Below are 25,539 nucleotides of genomic sequence, written 5' to 3'. Positions count from 1 at the left end.
ACGTTAGAAAGCATTACTACAATTTTTCCAGGCTGCCAAGAAATTAATGAGTCAAAAATGTGAGCAAACTCATTCATGATTTTTTGACAGCTGAGTTGCGTGATTGACAACTCATGCATGAAAAATCTCAAGCATGAGTTATGAGAAATTGCGTTTTTCACAACACTGCTCACTATCAAGACTTATTTGATAAAATAGAAAAGCGTCATGAAAAAGCGAATATACGAGTCATTATTTTCATGAAAAGACCCATTTACTAAGTAAGAAACACATATTTTTGATTTGCTAGTTGCAAAGTTTCAATGCTTTTCTCATTAACATTAGCCGGGGTTATAAGCCTCCAGCGAATTTGAAGGTACACCTAAACTTCATTAAATAATTTTCAGTAATCAATTTGTTTCATGATCTTCTACAATATCTTCAATGATCCCGGGATCCCGGGATTTCCCGGGATAAGCTTAGATTTTTGTCCCGAATCCCGAATCTCTATCCCTAACATATGTTTCCTATGCAGATTCTATGAAAGAAAAATAGAATAATATTTAAAATAGGGTTCTTCAAATTTAAGTTTCAGTTTTGAACTTTTCATGATTAAAAATAAAATGCCTTTTCAGTAGTATTTTTCAGCCCGAACTATTCACTACAACTTCTCTATAGAACGTTCTTTTTTCTTAAACTAACAGATATGAAGCAACCATATTTCAAATAAATTGCTTTCCTTTACTCATAGGATTTTGCGAAAGTTATGCTTGAGTCTAAGTAATTTATTTATCTATGAAAGACATTAATTCTACCATACCGAAAACATGTGTAAAATTTAAAGCAAATCGAAGATTATCAGGCACGATTTCTAATAATTCATGAGTCGATTATTCTGGATCGAATTCGTCTGGTTTGCAGCAAAATGAAACTTTAAGTGCTAATAGATATGTTTTACCTGTACTATTTTCTATGTAGCGAATTTCTAAAATACAAATTCACGTTCATAAAATTCATATTCTTGCTTATAATTTTATACAAACAGTTGATCTCAATGGTAAAACTTCCAACAATGCCAAAGATTTATGTGCTTTGAAGAAAGGCGGATAAATTATAAAATTAAAACTCAATATTCATAAAAATCCACCCTCTCAACCTTGCTCCTAAACTACCACTCTTCACCACCACACAGGGAAGCCCTATGCCAATCAGAAATTATGACTCCGTCACAGCACAGATTCACAAATCTGCGGTGAATATAATAATTGGATTGACTTCCCATGCATGCATTAATCGGTCTGGGAAATTAGTGTGGTGGCTGGCTGAAGAGGCGCCAATTTGTACGATACGTGGAATTATGATTGAATTAGCGCTTATTTGCACCAGATTGTTATGCCATACAGTGGGACGGTTGGTTCCTACACTCTTCTTCTTCTCTCAAAACCGCCTCCACGCCTAGCTGTGGAAAACGCTAAGCGGTTTAGGTACATTTTGAACGGTTCGAAGTTTTTTTTCTGTGCCATGCCAAGCATCGTCACCGGTGAAAAACGAAAGGAAAACGAAACGTTTTCGGTTTTACTTTCCATCGATTAAGGATTCACCTTCGCCGGCACAGTCGATGAGTGAAATGGGTTGCATAATGCATTAGCGCCATTAGGTCAGTGTTTGTTAAATTGGAATTTTGCAGTTTGGTGAATTCATATCGGCTCATTCAGAGGTGGGAAAAGTCGTGAAATTCACACTACAGTAGCCGAGCAAAGCAAATCACAGTCAACAAAGTCAGAAACTATAGTGTAATGATAAAAACCTATATTTCCACCCCTTAAATCATCTGACTGGAAAAATCCTTAAAAATCTGATCGAGTTGTACAAACCCTCGCCAGAAAGGATTAAAAATGATCAAACAACGGCCGCTGCAGCTATCAATCGATTACACTGCGCGCGGAAACGATCTTGAACTACTGGTAATTATTTTTCCTTACAAGGAATTGCGAAACCGGCCGCGACACTTGACAACCTTGTCAACCTTGCTCGCCCGACGAAATTCATCGTCATTCTGATACAATTATTTTTCCCTTCTCCAAAGATATCGTTGACATATGCTCGCTCATTCAACCACATCCAACTGTGCGAGGTGGATCCCTAGAAATCCCGTCGGGAACCTTTCATGAATGAGTGATTTACCGTCCATAGGTCACTGAGGGCAACATCGATTTTCCGCTTCATCAAGTCTTCCTTCTCTTCTGACTCCCACCCCTGCTGTACGATTTAAGTGCAACCCTACAATGAACGAATAACGCAAACTCGTAAGCACAGCCTGCTGCGTTCAACATCATCAACAGCCTCAACAAGGTGTAGGTCGTGCAACACTGAACTCGTATAATGACCAGACCTGTGCGGAATATCAACGAAATGAATAGCGGCGAACGCTTCGCTCGAACCAGTATCATGTTTATCAACATTATGCCAGAGTCAAAGCACAAGACAAGACCCAGACGTATACTTGTGGGGACGGTACAGGTGAAGCAACTTGTAAAGAAACAACTGCCAAAAAATCGCATCCATTGCGCTCTTGTAAGGTGGTGCACGACTGGGGAAAGAGGATAAACATTTTCATATGCAAATTCAAGTGTTGCATTTTAGCACTTGAGAGCATAGTAATTGTGATTTGATTTATTATGTAATCCGAGTTACCACAGTTTGGTTAAATTAAATAGATTTGTACGTGGGCGTAGCCAGGATTTTCATCAGGGAGGCGATTGACCTCGAAAATCATTCAAGAGTTTTACTTAAAAATGACCATTATATACATCAACTCTGCAGTCTGCACCCTTTGTGTATGTAATGCTAAACCATACACTATCACAGTGTGCTAAATCAAGTCCAAAACGCGTCTTGGTTTAATGTGCAGACTGAGTAACGGATCCATTTAATAGCTTGAAAAATTCCGTTAAAAATATTCCGTAATTGGAAAAAAAATCTTTAAGATTCGTTTGATTTATCCGGGATCATTATAAGTTTCTTGTCATACTAGATCATTTGATACCATAAGGTTTTCATGCAGTTTCTACAATAAATCACTATTTAGATTTTATCATCATGACAGCAAATACAGAAATGAGTTTATGTTAAGATTTTTTGCAGGGGAAGCTCCATAAACTACTACAAGGAGTTTTTTTTTTTCAAGGATTCCTTAGTATTTTTCTAAGAATTAGGCCACTTATCATCAACTCCATATAGAAAAAAAAAATCAAATTTGATAAATGCATATATTTTTACTTCACTCCCGTTCACTGTCGCGTAATTTCCTACTCTTTTCGCCTTGGAATGTTTTAGTTTCTTCTCCACATACTTCACGACCGCTGTTTACAATTCACTTCACTTCTCCGCACGATACTTGAACCTGTTGTACTCACCGTCGTAACTCGCATCTTTGCATGTCATCACCTCGCAATTACATTTCATTCTATCATGACAAAAACACAATCACTCGGCAATTTATCGCACCACTCTAGAATGGGACGTGTAGAGGTCAACTACCTCTACATCTCCATTAGGAACCTACGTCACCACGTTTTCCATCAACACTCACCTGTGTGTGCATGATCCTTAATTAACCTCGCACCTAATCCAACCCGCTAATGGTGTCCTCTGTTATCTATTTCAGATCTACCATTGATCGAAGGCCAAACCGTGCCAAGCAGCCCAAGCGATACGCATTTTGAGCTGCGTAAGATGCTGCAGAAGATCCTGGATGAGGTCGCCAAGTTACCATCGCTGCTGAATCACAGCGGATTTCCGTTGCGACCGGAGGAACATCTGCCGTACTTCAGCCCCAAGAAGTACGAACAGCTGTTGGCTACCGCTGTCCTCAATAAGGTGAGATGCTTGGAATATTGATTAACATTATCGCTACGGTTCACTGGTATGATAACATCAAATGGTTCACAAGAGTGTTTGACATAATTGCAATTGGTTCATTAAACTAGGTCAATGGGTAAATGAAACAAAAACTATAATCCCCCAGGGTTTATCCACAAACCACGCGTGGAAATGAAACGGATTAGTCGTGGTTAGCCGGAATGGTTACGACCGGTGTCAATTTCGTAATCGCAAACACTTAAAACTGCTCCAAACACGCACGATGCCACGACCGACGGGACGCTTTCGTGTAACCATTGCGCGATGTAGCAAACGTGATGGGTACCGTGACCGAAGCCGGTGGACAACAGCAGGTCGATGATTGATTTTCTCGGGGCAGCCTACACGTGAAAGCATGTGAAAGAATCCTTTCAAAGCGAACACGGACTATAGCTATGACTTTACGTTCTCGCTGGCCAACCACTTCAACTTAGTCTTCTTTAGAATATTTATGCATCAATAAATTGAGGGTGTTTCATGATGCTTGCCGCTATATGCGATTGTTTGGTAGACGTAATATGAAAATCCTTCGAAGATTTTTAACCAAAACGATAATCGGAGCAAAAACTTTGGCAATCCAATTTACCTAAGTATATAATAATATAGAAAAATAATATGGTCGACGTTAAGATAGAGTGAACATTTTACATATTTTGAGAAAAAGTCAGACACTTTACAATTTTGTGGGTCGTGAATGGTTTCGTTCAATATTCCACACATCGTTGTGTTGCTTTCAATTGTTTGAAATGTGAAGCAATAATCATGGATACAAATAATCCAAACCTACGGTAGAATGATTTTTTATGGACTAAGTGCTCTTAGTCCACTCTGACTGAACTAAAGAACACCGTTCAGTGATTTGGCTCACTTTGACTGAACAATTTCTTGGAAAATAACTTCCATTTGATGGTTGCAGTGGGTTCATAAGATAAACAAATTACCAACATCCTTCAACCTCAGTATCGTAAAGTCTTCAAGAATCTATATCTTCAATTTCAAAATCAGCAACATTACGATAGTTTGAAAACTAAAGTTCACATATGCGTCAGTGTGGACCAAATGAAAATCTTGAGTACCGGCCAGAATATACCGCTCCAATAAGCGGATCCTAGGACACAATGGGCGATATGAATAAAATGAAATAAAATAGACGTTCTAGATTTGTTACAATATTCCTGGGATTATTTAAGTCATTCTGGGATTCTAGCATAGCATTAACGACTGTAAAAATTGTGGGTGACTGTACACTAGACTGATGCAAATTATGAAGTTTCTGCTCCCTTATGCTTAAATGAAGAAGTTTGGTTGTGCACAGGCCATTTGAAGTTATGGAAATTACTATGGAAAAGACAATTATTTTGTGTTCAGCCCTAAATATCTTCGTCGTAATATTTTATGGAAAAGTGAACATACTCTTCTCATGTGAATTATTCCCAGCTACAACTTTGCCGAAGACCACATTGATTGTACGTAAGGATAATCTGTTATCTGTCCCACATTCAAGCGAATGGACATGGACGAAAGGTACAAAGTGGTGCAACAGAACGGATTATGTAGAACGTGTTTAAATCAGCATGGGCGATGGCCTTGCAAAACGTGGAATGGGTGTGAGTTCGGAGACTGTAGGCTGAGACACCATACCCTGCTACATTCCATCAGCGGTTCGTCAAACGTGGCCATTTTGAATAATCATATGGGAGCACTTCAATCGATCAATGGTCCACTCTTCAGAATTATGCCAGTTACTCTGTATGGAAACGGATGCCAGATTAACGTGTTCGCGTTCATAGACGAAGGGTCTCAGCTGACTCTACTAGAGGATGTCGTTGCCAAGCAGCTAGGAATCGATGGTCCCACGGAGCCCCTGGGCCTACAATGGACAGGAAACATCAAGAGGAACGAAGCAAAATCCCAGCGAATTTCTATGGAAGTTTCGGGAACAGGATCAACCAAACGCTTCGAACTGTCAGATGCTCGAACTGTAGGTGGACTTTTACTACCATCGCAGTCTATGCGGTATGAGGAACTAGCGAAGAGACATCCACATTTAAGAGGCCTACCGCTGCAAGATTATGCGAACGTATCACCAAAAATCCTCATTGGTCTTGACAATTTGAAACTCACAATACCACTAAAAGTCAGAGAAGGTGGATGGAAAGATCCAATCGCAGCCAGAAGCCGTCTTGGGTGGAGTATCTACGGTTGTACGCAAGCACCGGCTTCGTCAGTAATTTGTGGGTTTCATTTTGGAGGATGGACCGATCCGGATCGAGAACTGAATAATCTCGTGAGAAACTTCTTTAGCATTGAAGATGCGGGCGTCACAAGCCCCCAGAAGATCTTGGAATCCGAGGAAGATAAAAGAGCCAGGATGTTATTGGAAACAACCACACGTAGGGTTCGAGACGGGTCTACTTTGGAAGACGGATGATGTGCATTTTCCTGAAAGTTTTGGTATGGCTGTTCGACAACTTCGTGCACTCGAAAGTAAGCTAAGCAAGGATCCTGCAATGTACGATAACGTTCGGCTTCAAATACAACAATATCTCGAAAAGGGTTACGCCCATATAGCTTCCGAACAAGAATTGGCCCAGGTACCGCCAAATCAAACGTGGTATCTGCCATTGGGTGTCCATAAGAACCCAAAAAAGCCGGAAAAGATTCGTTTGACTTGGGATGGCAGAGCATCGGTCCAATGAGTTTCCTTCAACTCTGCGCTTCTCAAAGGACCGGATATGCTTTCGTCGCTTCCAAGTGTACTTTGCCATTTTCGTCAATACCGCTACGCACTAACAGGTGACATCAAAGATATGTTCCACCGCATACGAATCCGTGAAGAAGATCGTCAGTTTCAACGATTTTTGTGGAGAAACGCTCCCCACGACCCTCCCAAAATTTACGTCATGGACGTAGCGACATTTGGGTCGACCAGCTCTCCGTGCTCGGCCCAGTACGTAAAAAAATTTGAATGCTAGTGAGTTCACGGAAAAGTGTCCACGTGCTGTGTACGCAATCCACCATTACCATTATGTGGATGACTATTTGGATAGTTTTAGTTCACGCGACGAAGCGATCACAGTTGGCAGGCAGGTCAAGATGATACACAGCGAAGGTGGTTTCGAGCTCAGAAATTTCCTGTCGAATGATGCGCAAATATCTGCTCGGGTTGGAGAGGAATCAACAGAGAACGACAAATCGCTGTCTTTGGATGGAGCTGAGTCTGTCCTCGGCATGAGATAGGTTCCTATCTGTGACTGCTTTACATACGACCTCACAATGCGCTGCGACTTAGCGGACATCATGAAGGACGGTCGTATCCCAACAAAGCGAGAGGTTCTGAGAGTGGTCATGAGCCTTTTCGATCCACTAGGATTAATAGCCTTCTACGTTGTGCATGGAAAAATCCTCATGCAGGAAATTTGGGTTTCTGGTGTACACTGGGATGACCCAATCAGTCAACAGCTGTACGATAGATGGATTCAATGGTGCAGACTTTTGCCACAGTTAAGCTCCATTCGAATACCGCGCTACTACTTCCCAAAAGCAGAATCGGAGGTGTATCGATCACTGCAAGTACACGTTTTCGTTGATGCTAGTGAGTCGGCATATTCCAGCGTGGCATACTTCAGAGTGGAATCTCAGCACGGTCCACTAGTTGCACTTGTGAGTGCAAAGACCAAAGTGGCACCGCTAAAAATGTTGACAATACCGCGGTTGGAACTTCAAGCCGCAGTATTAGGAACTCGTCTGCTAAATAACGTTATTTCGATGCACGGTTTGCCAGTTGTACAGAGATTTCTTTGGACCGACTCAGCGACGGTTCTAGCTTGGCTGCATTCAGAGCAGCGTCGATATCATCAGTATGTGGGATTTCGAATTGGGGAGATACTGTCGACCACAGAAGTAGGAGAGTGGAGATGGATTCCCTCGAAACTGAATGTAGCGGATGTTGCCACCAAATGGGGTTCTGGACCACAAATCGATTCGACCAATCGATGGTTTACCGGACCCGAATTTCTTCAACTGCCTGAAACTCATTGGCCGCAAAAGATCAAACTACAACTTTCTACGGGCGAAGAACTACGTTCATGTAATGTACACCTTTCTGCAATGATTCAGTTCGTAGATGTAGCTCGCTTCAGCAAATGGGAAAGGCTTCTCCGTTCTGTGGCGTATGTTCATCGTTTCGTGAATAACATTCGACGATCTCAAAGAGGAGAATTACTGGACGTTGGTGCTTTGATACACAACGAGCTGAAGAGTGCAGAAGAATCTTTGTGGCGACAAACGCAGCGGGAATTCTAAGGTGCGGAAATTGAGCTACTTCAAAGGACTAGAGGACGCCTAGACGCTTGTCATGTTGGTGTTCCGAAATCGAGCAACATCTATAAACTATCGCCGTTCATAGACGCAGACGGTATACTACGCAAGCGAAGTCGTCTCGGTGCGGCTTTTTGGTTACCATATGATGCTAAAAACCCTATAATTCTTCCTCGTGGGACCCAGATAGCCGTAGTGACCATGCTGAGGGTCGTGGGTTCGAATCCCGCTGGTCGAGGATCTTTTCGTAAAGGAAATTTTCTCGATTCCCAGGGCATAGAGTATCTTCGTACCTGCCACACGATATACACATGCAAAAATGGTCAATCGGCAAAGAAAGCTCTCAGTTAATAACTGTGGAAGTGCTCATAAGAACACTAATCTGAGTAGCAGGCTTTGTCCCAGTTGGGACGTAACGCCAGAAAGAAGAAGAAGAGCACAGGATAAGCCTTCTGCTAACTGATTTTTTCCACCGACGGTTCCGCCATGCTAATCGCGAAACAATCGTCAATGAGATGAGACAAAGGTATGAAATTTCGAAACTACGTTCACTTATCGCAAGAGTATCCCGCGATTGTATGGAATGTCGCGTTCATCACACAGTTCCTCGTTCTCCACCAATGGCTCCATTACCCAAAGTGAGGCTTACACCATATGTACGACCCTTCACATTTGTGGGGATCGATTATTTCGGACCAGTATTGGTGAAAGTCGGTCGAAGTAATTCAAAGCGATGGATAGCATTATTCACCTGTTTGACCATCCGGGCCGTACATTTAGAGGTGGTGCACAACTTGACGACAGAGTCTTGTGTAATGGCAGTGCGACGATTTGTCTCCCGGAGAGGCTCTCCGGCAGAAATATATTCCGATAATGGGACAAACTTCCATGGGGCAGATAACCAGTTGAAACGTGAAATCGAGGAACGCAATTACCGTATGGCAACGGTTTTTACCAATTCTACAACACGTTGGCGGTTCAACCCACCCGGGGCTCCACATATGGGTGGAGTCTGGGAACGGATGGTCCGTTCTGTGAAAGCAGCTATTGGGACTATTCTGGAGACTCAGCGCCGACCAGATGACGAAGTATTAGAAACAGTCATGATTGATGCTGAGGCCATGATCAATTGCCGTCCGTTGACGTACATCCCACTTGAATACGCTGAGCAGGAGGCTCTTACACCAAACCACTTCCTGCTTGGAAGTTCAAGTGGAATTAAACAGTTACCAGTCGAACCAGTGGACTTCCGCTCGACACTAACAAGTGGCTGGAAACTTGCCCAGCATTTGACAGATGGTTTCTGGAGGCGATGGCTGAAAGAGTATCTCCCGGTGATTTCACGGCGTTCAAAGTGGTTCGACGAAGTAAGGGATCTGGAAGTCGGAGATTTGGTCTTGGTGGTGGAAGAAGCTGTGAGAAATCAATGGCTGAGAGGAAAGGTGGAACGTGTGGTATGCGGCCGAGATGGGCGGACACGTCAAGCGTGGGTACGGACAAAGAACGGAGTGTTGCGTAGGCCGGTTGTGAAGCTGGCATTACTCGACGTCATGGATGAACGTAAACCGGTCCAAGGGAATGCTTTACGGGCGGGGGAATGTGACGACGAGTACCCCCCGGTAGACACCCGTCACAAAGAATCACAGGGATCTTACGGGGCACGCGAAAGGGTAGAAACTTCATCTTTGACAATCGTCGGAGATGTGGCAGACGTCAACGAAGGATGATAAGCAGAATTGATAGTCGGAGAGTTTGCGTAAACCAAACTTGAATTCGTTATTGTGCATTATAAAATTACGATTGTACGACATTTCCCAGAATGACGTTCCCCAGAACGACATTCCCCAGAACGCCATTCCCCAGAATTGGACATTCCCCAGAAATCCATTCCCCAGAATGGGACATTCCCCAGAAAACCATTCCCCAGAATGGGACATTCCCCAGAAAAAAAAAAATAACAAGAGATCTTTGAGGTGTTCAAATCCAGGAAAATGGTAAATAGTAAATAGTGAATGCATCTAACTGGAAAATTAGGTAAAACATTTTCGTATTGTTTTTTTTTTTTATTTTTAACGGTAGGACTTTCGGTTTGTTGCAGTAATTCGAACAATTTGGACGATTTTTATATTTTTTGACGATTTTCTCGTCGAAAAAGTTAGAATTTAGCGTGACATAATATGTGTACCATCCCTAATTATTTAGACAATAAACCTAGGAAGAACAGCATATGTTCAAAAGAAGGGAGAATATGCCATGAAAGCCGAAAAACAAATTCCATTAATTTACTTTGTGACATATTAAACTACACCAATCTCCCTTTGAAAGTACAATTAGAAAGAACAGCCAATTTTAAAAGAAGGAAGAATAACTATGAAAACAAAAAAAAAACAATAGCTTGGATCAAGTTTGATCATAAAACACAGTATGGCATATGTAGGAACAGCTTATGTTAAACGGTTGAGCTACTTTTCCTCGAATGTCGGTTTCCCAAATGTCGTTTCCCCGAACGCCAGTTCCCAGAATGCCAGTGCCCGAACAACCCGTTTCCTCTAATAGCCTAGTTTCCGAAAAGTTTTTAGCTCTTATAATTATCATAACTTTTGTGTTTCGAGGTGGTAACGAACCGATCATCTAATATGCACCCTTCTTCACTTGATTGGCGGTTCTTTCGAGTTTCACCATCATTGGCATTTTGGGCAAGATATATTTAGTCGAGGATGACATTCAAATCTATTTTATTTTCTTCTTTTAATTGCTAATCATTCATTTTAGTTCAGCACCCAGTCCTTAAAGACTATTCTTGCACCTGTTTGAACTGCATCACTATTCGGGGAAACGGGTCATTTGGAGAGGTGGCATTCAGGGAAATGATATTCAGGGAAACGACAGTAGCACAATTATGAAATTAGTTAAGACACAATCAAGAAAATTTTTAAACAGCATTTTCCTCCTAAGATTATGGTTGGGTCTGCCGATGAACCACTTAGCCACAAAACCACCTCTATCCCGTTTTTGACCGTACACACTTTTTGAAATTTGTATGCCACACCATCCCCCCCTCCCCTTCCATAGAAGACCGAGTGATTTATGGACGGCAGCTTAGATGGTTTGCCTGAGAAAAAAGAAGCAAACACTCGCCGTTCAAAATTTTTTAACTCAATTCCGATTTTATTCGCTTGAGATCCATAATAATGAATTTGACAAAATAATATTTTGGGTGAATTGATGTCTGTGTCCGTAATTCGAAGCATCTGAGAATTCGAATCAATTCAGTAGGTACATTTCTTAACGACAAAAAACTAAACTACCAATTTTTTTCCACTCTTTACAAACGTATAAAACCCATTCTGGGGAATGTCCTATTCTGGGGAATGGTTTTCTGGGGAATGTCCCATTCTGGGGAATGGGTTTCTGGGGAACGTCATTCTGGGGAATGTCGTTCTGGGGGTTGACTTTCTGGGAAATGTCCTACAACCTAAAATTACTATTTTCTCTTATATACTTATTTGAACAATTGATCCAAGGTAGGGATAACTATTAAATGAACTTAAATAATGTGAACTTAAAACCTACTTATGTATACAATTAGATCTAAAACCTACCCTACGAGTACGGATTGAAAACTAGCCTAAAGTAAGCGAGAAGGAAACTGAAAAATTGTAAGTAGAGTGTAAAATTATATGTAACAGAATTTAAGAAGCAATTTAATATTTCAGCTAAAGCTGTTCCCAACTACTTCAACCGTTTCGGAATTGCTGTTAGAATCGGTTTAACAGTTATCATTGATAACAAAGTCTAAACCAAAGGAACACATATGTTATAATTGATGCATCTTAGCTCTTATATGACTAGATTTTATCATATAAGAGTTAATATGCATCAATTATAACATGTGTCTTACTCGGGAATCATGCTGGAATGATCATTCAATTACTTTCACGTTCAACGCTCCGTCATCTCAATCATCGTCATTGTCTAAACTTCGAAAGTAGTTTTTCTGTTCAAAACTAAAAATTATTCGATGAAAATGTGTTCACTGTGTTTCGGTTGGAGAATAGAATACAGTGAACACAATTTCATGTAGATTTTCCTGAATTTGAACGAAAAAACTGCTTTTGAAAATTCCGAAATCAATGACGGCTCCTCCCCCCTTCAGAGCAACACTGCTTTTTTGCTGTAAAACATAGTAGTCTGGATTACTTTGATCTTTTCTACCCGACAGGAGCACCACTGTTGCCTGCCGAGCAGTTGCAAACCCACTCTATGATAATGAATAGCCATTTATCCTGACGTCCAATCAAAATGTGGTCTTCAGCAAAGTTGTAGCTGGAAAGATTTCACATGAGAAAAGTTTGTTCACTTTTTTATAAAATATTATGACGACGAGAGGGCTGAACACAAAAGCTTGGCGTTTTCCATAGTAATCTTCATATGAACTTCAAATGGCGTGTGCACAGTCAAATTTCTTCCGAATCACTTCAAACTTCGGGAGGGTGCTATTACCATAATAAAAATCGTTTGAGCATAGGGGAGCCAAAATTTTAAAATTTGCATCACTCTCAAAAAAAGTTTGGTATGAACGTATTTTTCTACATAATAGAAATACACAAAACAAGCATCACGCTGTACACCTTTCCACGTCCTCTTAATCGCTAGGGGAAGGGAAGGAATGTTAGTTCAACGTCTACTTAGGAAGATACAGGGAACCCAAACTATCTTCATAGACGTCACGGGATATGGAGATTTTGTTAGTAGGGTAGGGTGTATATAAGGATCAGCTCAATTAGACAATTCTGAGCATTTTTGGTGATGGAAATAATAATATGTATTGATTTCGGATTTACCTGATCACTTCTGAAAGAGAGCTTGTTATCAGTAAAATAGAAATAAAACACTAAAATCAGCGATGCTCGACTCTTCAAGACTAAACTTGCTCAAGCAAAGACGCGTAACACGATTGATCCTGCTTCTTCTGCACATCCCCTCAGGGACAAGCGACACTATCGAAGGATCATTCACTACTCTAGTAGCTGAATAACAGCTTATTCAGCTAAAATTCTATTTATACAGCTCATTTCAGTTGAATAATCTGCTATTTAGCCACCAATGTTATTTAATTAATTCTGGGATTCTTGTGAAAATATTTAAAATTCGGTTTTTGATTCGGTTATTGATCTTTTGAAATTATGTTGGTATCTTTGAGAAGGTATTTTTTGTAAAAACCCATGAGATTTTCAGATTTAACATCATAATCTCAGTACTGGAATAAACAAAAATCTAGTAATTTCATAATCTCAAATTCCCTTTATATTTCGGGGATGAACCAGCCTCGGACTAAATTTCCCCATAATAAAGTGTTAATCATCTCAACCAAAAAATACAGATTTTTAGCTAAAACTCCAAAATTCTCGGAAAAAAATCTGTAATGTAAAATCATCATAAAATTCACATGCACATAAAACGAATGCCATTTTTTGTTTTTGCAAATTTACATTACAAATCGTGTAAAATAACCTACATGAATTTGCAACACTTAAGAAAAAAGAAACCATGCACGACAGTGAAAAGAAAAATAACATAAATTGTCGTAGCAAGATAGACGGGTAAGGGGCTGAGCAAAGATGGCCAATTCCAGAAAATACTAGGTCTTCAAAAGAAAAACACTACACTTTAACGTACCTCGAAAAACAATAATGAGCGACTTCCATTTAAAATTGTTGAAAAACTTCAAAACATCTTCATAATGAGCAAACTGATTTTCTGATTTCCTTTCACCATTGGAATGCCTAAAGTTGTGTCTTTCAAGGAAAAATAATATTACACATATTATTACACGTAGTAAGATATAAGGTTTTTAAAGAGTATGCCGTTTGTCTGTAAATTAAAATTCAAATCTATTACATGTAATTTTTACTCCATAACATTGATAACCGAAGTGAAGTTAATAATTTGAATAAAGATTGCGGGGCTAATCATAAGTCCAATTTTTGGAACTGCCCTTCACGCAAGAGAGTCATTGAGGCTCGTGCCAGGCAAATGAAAGATAATATCCGTTACGATAACAGTCGTTTCCGGAATTTCCCTGGTAGAGTATCGAACAATACTCATTTTTCAGTTATCGATCGCTTGATTAGGAATCATACCCATCAGGAAGATCATGATCATGCTCATTCACAAGCTAATTTTAATTCGTCGGGTAGCCGTTCGAATCTTTCCATTTCGAATGTATCTACCCAGGAAAATCCTTTGCCGATATCGTAGCAGGTGATTTGAACTCTTCCCCTATTCGTTCCATGAGTACCCATTCTACTTGTTTCAAATCAAATGGAAAAAACCCTACCGCCACAGGTAACTCCGCTTCTTCGTCTACCGGAAATTGCAATGGGAAATCACATGACATGTCTGCCTCTGATTTTAATTTTCTAACTGAACAATTGAATCTAATGATTGATGCAATGTTCAAAGCCACCACTATGACTGAAGCAGTCCAAGTAGGTGTAAAATTTACAAATCAAATTGTTATTGGATTACGTTTTTCTAATGGATCCAAATAATAATTTAAATATTTTAAAATGGAATGCACGTTCTTTGAATGGTAAAGAGGACGAGCTGTTTAATTTTCTTACAGTTAATAACGTGCATATAGCAGTTATTACCGAAACGTATTTAAAACCTGGATCTAAACTCAAAAGAGATCCTAATTTTTTTTTGTTTATCGTAATGATCGACTTGATGGGGCTTGTGGGGGAGTTGCAATCATCATTCATAGGCGTATAAAACATCAACTGTTTTCGTCATTTGAAACTAAAGTTTTTGAAACTTTATGTGTTTCTGTTGAAACACAGATTGGTAAATATACTTTCATAGCTGCCTATTTGCCTTTTCAATGCTCTGGACAGCAAGTTAATTTGCTCTTGATCCGTCTTAAAAACGTGAGGAGAAGGCAATTTCAACGCACTCGCGATCCTGCTATGAAAATTATATGGCAGGATTTGCAGAAAGAAATCAAAAAACGTTTTTCTCAATTAAGAAACAAAAATTTTGAAAATAAGATTTCTCAATTGGACCCTGGTTCAAAGCCCTTTTGGAAATTATCAAAAATCTTGAAAAAACCTCAGAAGCCAATACCGGAATCGAAAGAGGAAAACAAATTATTACTAACTAATTGCGAAAAAGCTCAAAAACTTGCTATGCAGTTTGAAAGTGCGCACAATTTCAATTTAGAACTTACTAGTCCAATTGAAAATCAAGTTACTCAGGACTTCGAAAATATTCTCAATCAAGAGAACGTTTTCGAAAATGCCTGTGAGACTGATTTGGAAAAAGTGAGAACTATTATTAACCCGTATAGGCCTGAGTGAAAGAAAAGTTACTAAAACTCTCACCGCTCAGCGAATACTTAACGGATTTCAATTATTTGTTGTCAATATACTGATACACATATCTAGTTTCTAAAAGTGGTCATAACATCTCGGGAATGTTCATGTGGCCGGAGTTATTGCGGTGGATCACTGGGTCAGGTCGGGTAACAAGGGTTCTGTACTTCTGTGCCCCTTGAAGTAGGCAAATTTCAAGTCACAGATAATTTCCAGAATGGGCTATAATGTGGCCACTATATCAAGGAGTTTTAAGAAAAATGACCATTTCCGAGTGCCCTGGATGCCTCAAATTTATGATAAAATGCACAATTTTTATCTCAACATCTGTGACAAACTTATGGGAACGCAATGTAGTGAACTATTTTGCTCAATCTATCTTGAGCCAGTTCTTCAGGGCAATAAGTCCGAGTGGCCACATCCAGACCATTCTAAACGGTGCAATACTCTTCATTTATAATGTTGAATATCAGATCTTAATGATTTATGCAAATTAAAATTGTTGCCATCGGAAATAAATTAGGATAACTTGGCATGTCCCAAAAAACGCCTTTTTCTACCCGACTTGACCCAGTGACCCACCGCAGAACCTCCGGCTACAAGAGTATTCCTGAGTTCCTCCCGCCACTTCTAGAAACTAGATATGTGGGCCAGCTTAATGACAAAAAATTATTTGAATCTGTTAAGTATTTGCTAAGTGGTAAGGGTTTTAGTATTTTTGCTTTCACTCAGGCCTATACGGGTTAAAAAAAATCAAAAATATGAAAGCTCCTGGCGATGATGGAATTTTCTACATCCTCATCAAGAAACTTCCAGAAAGTAGCTTATCATTTTTAGTTGATATATTTAACAAATGTTTTCAATTAGCATATTTTCCTGACAAATGGAAAAATGCTAAGGTTGTTCCAATTTTAAAACCTGACAAAAATCCTGCAGAAGCTTCTAGCTATCGTCCAATCAGTTTGCTTTCCTCCATCAGTAAACTTTTTGAAGAGGTCATTTTGAACAGAATGATGGCCCACATCAACGAAAATTCAATGAACAGTTTGGATTCCGCCATGGACATTCGATCACTCATCAACTTTTACGTGTAACAAATTTGATCCCTTCCAACAAATCTGAAGGCTATTCTACTGGTCTTGCTCTTCTAGACATAGAAAAAGCATTCAACAGTGTTTGGCATGAAGGTTTGATTGTAAAATTAAAAAACTTTAATTTTTCAACATACATTGTTAGAATAAGTTCAAAGTTATCTGTCAAATCGTACACTTCAGGTTAATTATCAAAGCTTTAGGTCTGAAAGACTTCCTGTAAGAGCTGGTGTTCCCCAAGGCAGCATTTTGGGACCAATATTATACAATATGTTCACATCTGACTTACCTGAGTTACCTCAGGGATGTCAAAAATCCTTGTTTGCGGATGACACAGGCCTCTCCGTCAAAGGACGAAGCCTGCGTGTCATCTGTAGTCGATTGCAAAAAAGTTTGGATATTTTTTCTTCATACTTGCAAAAATTGAAGATTTCTCCTAATGCTCCCAAAATTTAACTAATAATATTCCCACATAAACCAAAAGCTCGGTATTTGAAACCTTCAAGTAGACATGTTGTCACGATGAGAGGGATTCCAATAAATTGGTCAGATGAAGTTAAGTATCTAGGGCTCATGTTAGATAAGAATTTAACTTTCAAAAATCACATTGAGGGCATTCAAGCCAAATGTAATAAATATGTAAAATGTCTCTATCCCCTTATTAATAGAAAATCAAAACTCTGTCTTAAGAACAAGCTTTTGATATTCAAACAAATTTTCAAGCCAGCCATGTTGTATGCTGTACCAATATGGACTAGCTGTTGTAATACCAGGAAGAAAGCTCTGCAGAGAATTCAAAATAAAATTTTGAAAATGATTCTGAGGCTTCCTCCCTGGTATAGTACCAATGAGTTAGAATATCCAATGTTGAACCATTGGAACAAATGTCAAATAAAATAAAATAATATTAAATTACTGTTTTTGTAGACTCCAAAATAATTAATAAAATTATTGATCCTGCAGATTCATTACCTTTTGCAGCATTATTATGTCAAGTCTATCCAGTAGCGTAGCTAGGGGGGTGCGGTGGGTGCGGTCCGCACCGGGCCCCGGATTCTTAGGGGCCCCGAGATCATGGTGAAAATTTGTCATAGCATTGGAAATTGAATATTTCACAAATTAAAATTTAGCGGAGTAAGGAAAATCAGGTTTGGAGGGGCCCTGAATTGGTAATATGTAGGGGCCCCTAAATAATCTAGTAAAGTGATAAAGGCAGTATTTATTTCAACACTATAGAACAGCACTTTTAAACAGAAAATGGTGGTTTTGGATTCAAAAATACATTGTTCTGTTAATCATTGAATATCAGGGGGCCCTCTATAACTTGTGCCTGAGGAAGCCATCAACTGGTTGGAAACATTTTATACTGAGCCATATCCTGAACCAAATCGAAATTAATAATTGTACAAAATATTCTATATATTCTTGAAAAGTACCTACCAAAGCATATTTCGATAACGCGAACAAAGGTGAAGAAAGCTTTTTAACATAAAATCGCTTGAGCCACTATTGGTACACGTGTGCTCCAGTAGTAGACGTTCGGGAATGATACAAAGAATTTTAAACCAAATGGTAAATTTTTACATAGGTTTAACATTTTTCCCTCGGAACAGCAACTAATATCTTTCAAATGAAACATAAAGATCATCTCTGGGACTTTTCTTCATTTTTATACATCCATGTTAAAAACTGCTTCCAACCGTTGATCCACTAATGGAACACGACTGCAACTATTGGTTCAAGGGAGCAATTTTTTTGCGTAAACTTTACTATTTACATGACTTTTTGATAAAATAAAAAGCTGAAATTTGGCAAATCAACTAAACTAGAGGCGATATATCCACCAAAAATTGTACATGTCGTTTTTATCGAAAAATGTACGTTTTATTCCATTGTCCAATCTACTGGTACATTACAACCATTGGACCGGCACCCTAATGTAATGAATCGTGATGTAAATTCTTTAGGATCCAGATATTACCTACTCCTTAGGTTCGTTGATTTTGCGGGTGGGATATTTCGTATAATGACGTTTCGCATACAGGCGTTTGGTATAATGGACATTTCACATAACCAGAATTATACTGCCCATAAACGCATAATTGTCCAATGTGAATACGAAATACAGCAAACATGGGACTGACATGCGTTTAAGGGGAGTATATGCCTTCTTAAAAATTCTACCTGTTCTTGTATGAAACTGCTTTATGCGAAGCGTCCATCATTCCAAAAGTCCGGAAGCGAAACTTCCTTATGCGAAACATCTTTATGCGAAATGGGCCACCCCAGTTGATTTTTATCTTCAGGAATTCTTCTAGAGAATCATTTGGAGCTGTATTCAGGTATACATAAAATATTTCTCCATGGATACCCCAAGAATTCTTTTGAAAATTCCTCTAGCAATTCTCCCAGGAATTTGTCTTGAAATATCTTAAATGATTTCTTAGGATATGCTAAGAGGAATTCCTTCAAAATTTGCTCCAGAAAATCCATTAGTAGTCCAAAAACTGACTTCCAACGAAAATTCTTTTAGAAATACTTGTAATTATTTCTCCAGATATTAAACTGATACCTTATTCCTACAGATTTTTTACCACGAAAATAACAAAGGTTTAATCTACGATTATTAATTTCAATAATTACCACACTGATTATCTCAGGAATTGCTCCATCAATTCTTCCAAGGATTCTCATAAATTTCCACTAAGTATTGCTCTTCTTCATAGAAAATAATTCCTTTAAAAGATTTATATCTTATCTTATTTTTGAAGTAAATTTTACTTGGATTCTTAAATTTGAAAATTTGTGTAGTGTTTAAAACTACAAAATTCTACAGAAATTATTCCTGTAGTTTCTCACAGTTCCACTCGAGATTTTCATCTAGCATATTTTGGTTGGGTAATTTTCCAATTATTTCATTATAAGTCACTCTGAAGACTAATCCACTCTGAAGACTGAATCCAAGACTTTCTCCAGAGTCCAGAAGAGATCCGGAGATCTTTGAGAGACTTCTCTCTTGTAGGAATTTATCATATTATATATACCATCAGTGATATCTTTACGATTTTGTTTAGAAATGTATCTAGTTTTTTCAGAGATCCCCTCCAATAAAAATGTGAGAAATTTCCTTGGGCAAATGCCTAAGGAAATCTTGTAACAAAACATTGGGAACTATCAATTAATTAACTCATTACGCGTGGTAAAGATGGACAAATTATGGGTGAAATTATGAAAAAAAAAATCCACGTGCTCGGCTGGGACTAATTTGGGAAATTTTTCAAAGGAATCTAAGTATGGTAAAAAAATCAGTGTGTATCATTGAAAAAAGTTCTGAGTAGTTGAGTTTTTCAAGGTACCTCGAACGAAAATTCTGGAGGAACTCCTTGGGAAGTCTGTAAATAAATCTTTGAATCAATAGTTGAAGCAAACTTTTGTCAAACATCTTAAATTCTGATGAAATTTCTAAAGAAAATCAATAAACCCCACACAACCTTTCAGAAAGACGCTTTGAGAGTTGTCTGGTCGGATTGATTGAGGAATCCTAATCGAAATGTGGTTCCTGTTCAGTCTCATCTTGGTTTTATTTTTCTGGTATGAGGTCTCTAAAGTTCCTCTTTTAAACACTTATCCGCTATCAGCCATGAAGTGGTTGTATAACTCTCCATTAATTGACATTTTGACTACTAAATAAAATCAAAAACGATTTCAACAGTAGATGAACATGAAATCCATTATTTTCAATCCCAAATATAAATGTTGATTTAAAGTACAGGGTGATTACTATATCCTGTCAGTAAAATAAGTAATCATAGAAAAAAATGGTTAAATGAATTTTAATTACCAGTGCATATCCAGTTTAGGACATCTATAACATTTGTCTTTGCTATACATAGATAACAAATCATTTTTTTTTTACCTCAATTTTCAGCCACAAGCATTGTTTCAGAAGCATTACAGTTAACACGCACGTTGAATTTTAATCAAAAAATACATATTTTTTCGCTAAAATTTTCCATAATCAGTCTCATTCTATTCCCTAGTAAGTCTAAAAGATTGTGGTAACATGCTGTTTCAATCAGGCATTTTTTTCAGCGAAGTTTAGTCAAAAATAGATATCTGTGGAAAACGTGCGTGCCAGGTGCAATGCCTTTAAAACAACACATATGACTAAAAACTAAGGTAAATGAAAAAAGATTTAATCTTTACTTTGTCAAAACAAACTTTATAGATGTGCAAAACAGGATGTACACCGGAAATTAAAATTCATACATACATATTTTATCTACGAACATTTACTTTACTGACAGGAATTAGTAATCACCCTGTGTATTATTATTTCGATTAATTGAACAGTCAATTGGCACATAGGGTAGGTGTACCAGTTATGGACATAATGGTTCTCTATTTCGCCATGCGTGATAATTTAATTGTTTTTAAATTTTTGATCATTTTGTGTGTTTAAGTTTCCAGACATCATATATTTCTTGATGTTAAAACATTCAAATGTATTCAAAATGTGAAGGTATTCGAAAATTCACATATGGCCAAATAGGGAACCACTGTAGGCATAACTGATACACTTTCCCTACCCCTATTTAGAAGGGCCCCCAAATTTGACTCCGCACCGGGCCCCGGAAATTCTAGCTACGCCACTGAGTCTATCCCATTTACCTAACACCCAAGCTAATCCTATTTTCCTTCTCCCATGGCGTTTGCGTGGTCAGCATAGACTTTTCAGCCCCCATCATCGGCTCGGATTGACTTGCACTCTTATTGCCCCACCAAACGCTGCAAAATGAAAACTATCCTATACGGGTTCTCGTACCACTACAGTATCACGCATAACAAAATAAACACTTTGTTTGAACAAGTTGTGAAAAGCATGAAGTCGGTGTAGTCTCGTATAGAAAACTGCAGGCAGAACATTCTCTGTATGAACTTTCAACCCAAATATCAACTGTAAAACATAAACTGTGATCAAGTTTATATATTTTGTTGATAAAAAAAAAAGTTGAATAGTAGTTTAGGCAACAAATTGCTGAACGATGTTTTTTACGACGAGTGCTGTAAAAAATAATTCTATTTGCGTAACAAAAAAGCGTTGTGTTATAGTCATTACGCAATTGATTCTAGTTGCGTAATGTTATTACCACATTGCATAATTCAGTGCAGGAAAGTAGGCCGTTTCATGACGGATTGTCGTGATGAAAACAGCCTATTACGATGACAAATTGCAAAAAATATGTTAGGCGTGGAATTAATTAGGAATTTAATAAAAATAATTAAAAATATGGTATTAATAATTAATATTTAGTATTAGTTGATTACTGTGGTACTAGTCATAGTACACTTAGTAGTGACAAATGCTCATACGTTATGTTAGGAAGAAGAAGAAATCTTCTTCTCCTTCTTCCTAATAATATAAAAATAAGAAGCAGGAAAAGAAGAAGGATGAGCCACATATTCACAAAATCTTCGAAATTGATTCTTCAAGATTATCATTATACTTCTTGTCGCCCCCTTCTGACCTCGTCAAGAAAAGGAGACAGAACTTTGAACAATATTTGCCATAGCCTCACTTAGATATATTATTGCTCTAGAAATACTTCGGTTCACCCCTCGGCCAAACGAAACATACAGAAGCGTTCGCACAATACTTCTAAGGTTTCCATATGACCACATTTGCAATGTCTTCGGTAGGCACCGCTTCTATGGTTCTATTTCTCACGAGGAACATTTCTTCAGTCTAAATTGTACCATCGGGCCATTAAAACGTTCAACTCCGCAAAAATCTTTTGTGACGCACAGAATTCCACCTTCCGTATCAGAAGATTCAGTGCAATGATAACAGGGAACATCACCGGGAGAAGTTAATTAGCTTGTACTGGAACATCGTGCGTATCGATACCAGTGAACCGTTCGGCAATTCGACTGTATTCTGAGCATGGCAGTGCTGTTGACCATCGTTCTTTGCACCATCTATCTATACTTTGTGTGTGAATATTTTATCCTAGGTGGTGGAGGACTACCGCAATCCGAAGAACTTTGAACACGTGAAACCGGAAGCGGACACGACGACAACGACAACGGCTGGCCCTCCGACGACTGGAGCGACCTCGGCGGGTTCAGCACCGGCCACCGGAACTACCTTCGACATCAACCACAACAAGGTTCCTGGTAAGTGACGGAAATTCTTTTGTCAAAACGTGACTAGTAGAAAACATGTGAAAGTCAGTGTCGGTCCCTTGTTCAAATGTGTCCAAATGCGTTCTTATTATGAAGTTAAGTTATGGTTTGCGAAGTTGTGGTAGAAATTTCAATTAACTGTTACACTAACATGTACTGCCCCATGTAGACCCCCGGCATAGAGTTTACCGATTCCATCGAAAGCATGTAAAATACCTGATTATACGTTCTACTAGCACCATTTGGATCCGAGGTAATCGTCAAAACGCGTGTAAAGTGTGCAAAAATGTGAAACGCTTTTGAGTTCGATGGAATGACGCTTTGTAAATATTTGCGACAATGGTTTAGTAAAGATTGGTTTGCATATCTTTATGCTGAATCTGTAAATGATTGATCTGTAAATAACTATCCATAATTCAGGATAACGATAAATTGGAAAAGCATCTAATATCAATAATTTTATGTAAAAATATAAAAGATAATGGTTAGCAATTTATTTCTCTTCTTCAATTCTCTCTTCTGTAAATGAAGATGCTAAGCTGGAGTGGAAAAAATAGTCAAAACCTGAGAGAGACTCGCGAAGAGGAAAAATATCAACGTCATATGCAGCCCAGATTCCCCTCTCACGAAACGTCAAATGCAGCTCACCGTTTTTATGGCTGAAAAAGTGGAAAGTATTGTGTTCAAAGTAAACTGTTATTAAAAACCTCAGTCGGCGGAGCAGTTTTTTTTCCAAAGTTACTGATAAATCTAAGCAGAAGATTAATTATTTCTAATGTCTGCTACGTTTGATGGCATGAAATTTCACTCAAACGGCTATTTATGATTCGATGTGATGCAAACTCAATCATTTTTTGCTAAGAGGTTCATGTGAGAGTTTGAACAGCATGCGCATAATTGGTATAAACACAAAGTGGAATAAGAAAAAACTCAGCAATCACAGAAAAAGAAGACCGTCTTCGCGAGTCTCGTCTCAGGTCAAAACTATTGACTTTCACCTTTACTCACAAAACAGAGAAATAAAATAGCAATCTGTAAAACATTGATCTGGAAATCAATTGCCACGAAAATTGATTTTTTTGGAAATTAATGAATTAAAAAATCATGCGATAATTGTTACACAAAGCAAAGATATCAAGAGGTATATGACTTCAAGATTGTGCTTGAATACGAATGTAAGTAACGTGATCTTTTATCTTCATCTATCTTCTCTTCTGTGAATAGAGCTGAATTTAGCTACATTTTACTCTAGAATACTAGATTAATTCACTGCCGAGTGTGCTGGAATGTTGAAATGGCCACAAACATCCACTGTCATCTTCATTCACAGAAGAGAGTAGCGTGAAACGAAATCGATCGTGTTACTTTCTATTGTCTTTTTCTCTGGGAGTGGTAATGTAATTATGGGGACGATTCATCAAACTGAAAAAGTAGTAGGGAAACAAAACGCAACTCGCAATTAGCTTCGGAAACATGGGCTACTGCGATTAAATTTGCTTGTGAAACTGTTTGCTCAGGTTCAGGCTTTTGGCGCGTTTGAGGCACTGCTTGCTAAGATTTTATTTCGGAATGCATTAGCTTGATTAAACATGTATTCTCTGTGAGATTTCGCATGGAATTTGTCAGCGCTGTAATTTTCAATAAATATTGTTTTATATTCTCATTTTTGCAACACACGAAAGGTAAAAGCCTGTTGAACGAAGCCAACCTGAGGAAGATGTCGTTGGATGTAAGTAGTACTATTTATGTACCTTTACGTTGAAATTCAATTCAAATTTCGATTTGCCAGAAGGAGTTGAAAGAGGACCTGTACAGCCGGTCATTGTCAGAGTCCGACGAGTCCTATCTGAGTGATTATATTCAGAAGCACACAGTGCCGCTTCCTGATCTATCGGATACGACCGGATCAGGACCTGAGGATGATGTTCTATCACTCAAGTCGAACAACACCGATGGAACGTGGGAGGAAAACTGGTTGTTCAAAAAGCGGCAGCTGAAATCTACGGAGTCTTCAATAGCCATGCTAGTGCCATCCCCGACTGAAGAAGTTAAGGCGTTGATCGGCGATAAAAATGCAGATGAGGTCAGTGATCTTTCTGAAGCCGGGTCGGATGTCGAAGAATATGATTCAGATAGTAATCTGAAGAACACTACTACAGGTGATACTGGTAGTTCGCCTAAAAAGACACTGGAAGATCATACCCAGGACAGTTTGATCTCTATAAACTCGATCGCTTCCAATGAGCCGGTACTCTCGGAAGCCAAGAACGAACTGTTACTGGAAGAGCAGCAATGTGCAGTAGAAAACCTGGTGAACGATCTCATCAGTATTGAACCCTGTTCAATGAAAACAGAAGCTGCCAACCCAGCATTAATCGATAGCCAGTCGAATGCTTTCTTGAGCGGACCTGAATCAGTACTCATTGAAGAAAACAATAACGTTATCAAACAAGAGGAGGTGGAAACAGACGACATTAAACTCATGCAGGAACGTATTCAAAATGCTCCGAAGCAACGAGACGTCGTTGGCAATGTTCTCCATCCAATCGGAATCGCTAGGTAAGTAATGTTTTGAATTCAGAATAAGAGCTTCTTATAGCTTAGCAAACAGCTTATGCCAAAGCTTCCACTTTCCGTCTTGTCTTGTTGATATATGTCGTGAATCA

General features: G+C 38.7%; 1 protein-coding gene across 18 annotated transcripts in view; it reads left to right on the top strand.

The window, feature by feature from the left end:
• LOC5566116 overlaps positions 1-25,539 on the top strand; it is a 212,565-nt gene that overhangs the window by 150,148 nt on the left and 36,878 nt on the right. For 17 of the 18 annotated variants that reach the window (XM_021839730.1, XM_021839714.1, XM_021839722.1 and 14 more), the window contains 4 exons: positions 3,647-3,858; positions 22,702-22,864; positions 24,556-24,602; positions 24,663-25,432. In XM_021839730.1, coding sequence (XP_021695422.1) covers positions 3,647-3,858; positions 22,702-22,864; positions 24,556-24,602; positions 24,663-25,432 — 1,192 coding nt within the window. The remainder of the gene's footprint in view (positions 1-3,646; positions 3,859-22,701; positions 22,865-24,555; positions 24,603-24,662; positions 25,433-25,539) is intronic. The other variant, XM_021839715.1, reaches the window with a different exon arrangement.

The sequence above is a fragment of the Aedes aegypti genome, chromosome 2 (assembly GCF_002204515.2).
Source record: "Aedes aegypti strain LVP_AGWG chromosome 2, AaegL5.0 Primary Assembly, whole genome shotgun sequence".
Lineage (NCBI taxonomy): Eukaryota > Metazoa > Arthropoda > Insecta > Diptera > Culicidae > Aedes > Aedes aegypti.
The sequence above is the reverse complement of the archived record's forward strand: the minus strand, read 5'-3'. Positions and strand labels throughout refer to the sequence as shown.